Here is a 2,539-nt window from a genome sequence, read left to right as displayed (position 1 = left end):
TTAAAATGTGCTGGAAAATATAAGCATGTTTCAATCTACTCAGAATTACTCCGCGGGCCGGATGAAATGGTCTGGCGGGCCGGATACGGACCGCGGGCCGTATGTTTGACACCCCTGGTTTAGAGTCAAGTGTACCTGTTTGATGCTGGTGTGATCAGACTAGATGACCTTCACGGTCTTATCGATCATTCCTATCTAATATACCGAATACTGTGCAGTGCAGACATGGGGTAATCACGATTAGTAATCGTAATCGATTACGGCGATTACAGCATTTTGAAGTAATCGTAATCGCAATCGATTACATTCGAAAAAAATCCGAAGTAATCGTAATCGTAATCGACTACTTCCCATATCTAATCGATTTCTTTGTGAAAGAACGATTACTTTTTATTTGTACAAGGACTATGACATAAACTGAACATTCTTTAACACGGAACAGATATTATACGAGGTTAGTGATAGCACAAACGTCTGATTTTCAAACGCTACTCCTCATTATTACGTCAGAAGTATTAGCTTTGCTCGCGTCACTGCGTAAGAAGTATCCACACATCGGGGCCTACGATAACTTACGGCCTTATATTGCGCATTCCACTTGCAACATCGGGGAGGCCGACGTTCGCAAAACAGACATCGGCGATTGCTTACGATGACTCCCATTTTCAAGCCATCAAACTCATTACTCAACTATCTGGTTGTGTATTTGCGATAGCGCTTCTCTGTATAGCAGACGTCTTAAATTTTGAGGCAAAGAATTTGGGCTAGTAGCTGCGTTTGAGTTATTATGGATTATGGAATCATGCCGTGATTAGCTAATACTACAGTCACAACTGTGTGGTGACTGAATTATGTTTAGCTTCTGTTTAGACCAGCTTATAAGTATGAGGTAGGCCAACTTATTCAGTTGGTAAATAACGCAGTATATTGCCGTATGATTCTCGCCGATCATTAGCAGCCAAGAATTCATGGTGATATTTCATGCGGCCTTCCTGACAGCGAATTTCGACTGTCTGTATACTTGGAATTCAGGATTAACTTAAGGCATAATAATGGTAAACAAATGCTGTGTTTATGGCTGCAAGTCTGGATATTTGACAACTGGGAAAAAGGTTTCGTCATTTCGCTTTCCATTTTATGATTTGGAGTTACGAAAAAAATGGATATCTTTTGTGAATAGGCGCGACTGGGAGCCGACCACGAATTCTGTAATTTGTGTTCTACACTTTGAATCGAAGTACATCAAAGACATTAGATCCGAGCAGGAGCTGCAGCGGCCTTCACTGATCCCGACTGTGACTCCTTGCAGAAAACCACCGAAGCAAAGGGTATTTCAGAAAGATGAGTTGACAGATTTCCAGCTGGATGATAAAATAAGCAGCTTATCAGATTTGACGGAGTCCCGCGCTCCAGAAGGCTATACCACGTACAAAAGAGATAATGAATATGTGATTTACTACCACATGGAATTCAATGATTTCCCAAAATTCTCAAAAAGCATAAAGATTGACGATAAGTTGCATGTAAAATTGCAGTGTGATGGAAAGAATGTTCCTCTGCCTCCTTGGTTCACACAAGGCACAAATGCTACTCTGACTAAGTTTGGTGCATTACTTAACTTCCCGAAATATCACGAAAATGTCCGAAAAAAATCCGACAATATACTGGATGAGCTTCAAAATCTAATATATTACAAGCCTGATGGTCACGCTCATATTCCGTATTCATCCGAAATGATTCGTTTCGCGCTCCTACTCCGGTACACATCTGCACAAGCTTATAGAATTCTTACAAGAAGCTTTCCCTTCCCATCAATGTCAACCTTGAGTCGGTACAGCAAAGGAAGCGTTGACTCGGTTAAGGTCCTTGGAGTTATGAAAGAAAATGGCGAGATCTCCACTGACCAGTGGCGGCTCGTGACAATATCGGGTGGTGGGGCAAGGGCTGCAAGCGACTTTTTATCAAGATGACGTCACAATGGTGTTTTCCAACGTAAACAAGTAACTTGGTGGTACTATAGAGACTGTCTCTATAGTGGTACGGACTACGGTAACACGAACTTCTCGACAACAGTGATTTTAACGAATGTGCCGCGAGAGGTCTGCCGGTGAGCTGTGACTTGAAGTGTGTTAACTGCGTAAACGGCGTACGGAACAAAGATTCGACACGGTTCATGTTCGCACTATACCTGACTAATTATCTGCAGAAATGGAAATGACTATAACTCGAGAGATTGATAAGCCTAACTGGAAAGGTCAGCGAGTTCGGACATATACGCAATTGTTATCTCATAGATTGGACATGGACATGTCATATTGAGTCCAAAACATAATTCTGAAAAACTACGGATAGCAGCCTCGGAAATTCGGTCCCGGTACAGCATAGGAGATTTTGGCCTTGAGGCTGGAGACTGTCACACGACACATACGGCTTACGGTCTAGTGTCTATATGTCTGCTGCAAAATCGCCTTTGGAAAATAAATTACCGAATAAATACATGGATGAAAGTCGAAAACTTGGTACACTGTTACATGAAATC

At 41.9% G+C, this 2,539-nt stretch overlaps 1 protein-coding gene across 1 annotated transcript; it reads left to right on the top strand.

The window, feature by feature from the left end:
- The first annotated feature begins 912 nt into the window (after positions 1-912).
- Positions 913-2,121, top strand: LOC145433978 (uncharacterized). The gene has a single exon (XM_080311240.1). The coding sequence runs from the start codon at positions 1,053-1,055 to the stop codon at positions 1,968-1,970; it is 918 nt and encodes a 305-aa protein (XP_080167366.1). The 5' UTR covers positions 913-1,052; the 3' UTR covers positions 1,971-2,121.
- Positions 2,122-2,539: the final 418 nt, after the last annotated feature.

This window comes from Botryllus schlosseri, chromosome 2 (genome assembly GCF_051294905.1).
Source record: "Botryllus schlosseri isolate E-star chromosome 2, Bs_hap1, whole genome shotgun sequence".
NCBI lineage: Eukaryota > Metazoa > Chordata > Ascidiacea > Stolidobranchia > Styelidae > Botryllus > Botryllus schlosseri.
This window is presented reverse-complemented; position numbering and strand designations above follow the sequence as displayed.

Excerpts from the sequence above, each read along its gene's own strand:
- LOC145433978 (XM_080311240.1), top strand. The coding sequence starts at position 1,053 with ATGGTAAACAAATGCTGTGTTTATGGCTGCAAGTCTGGATATTTGACA.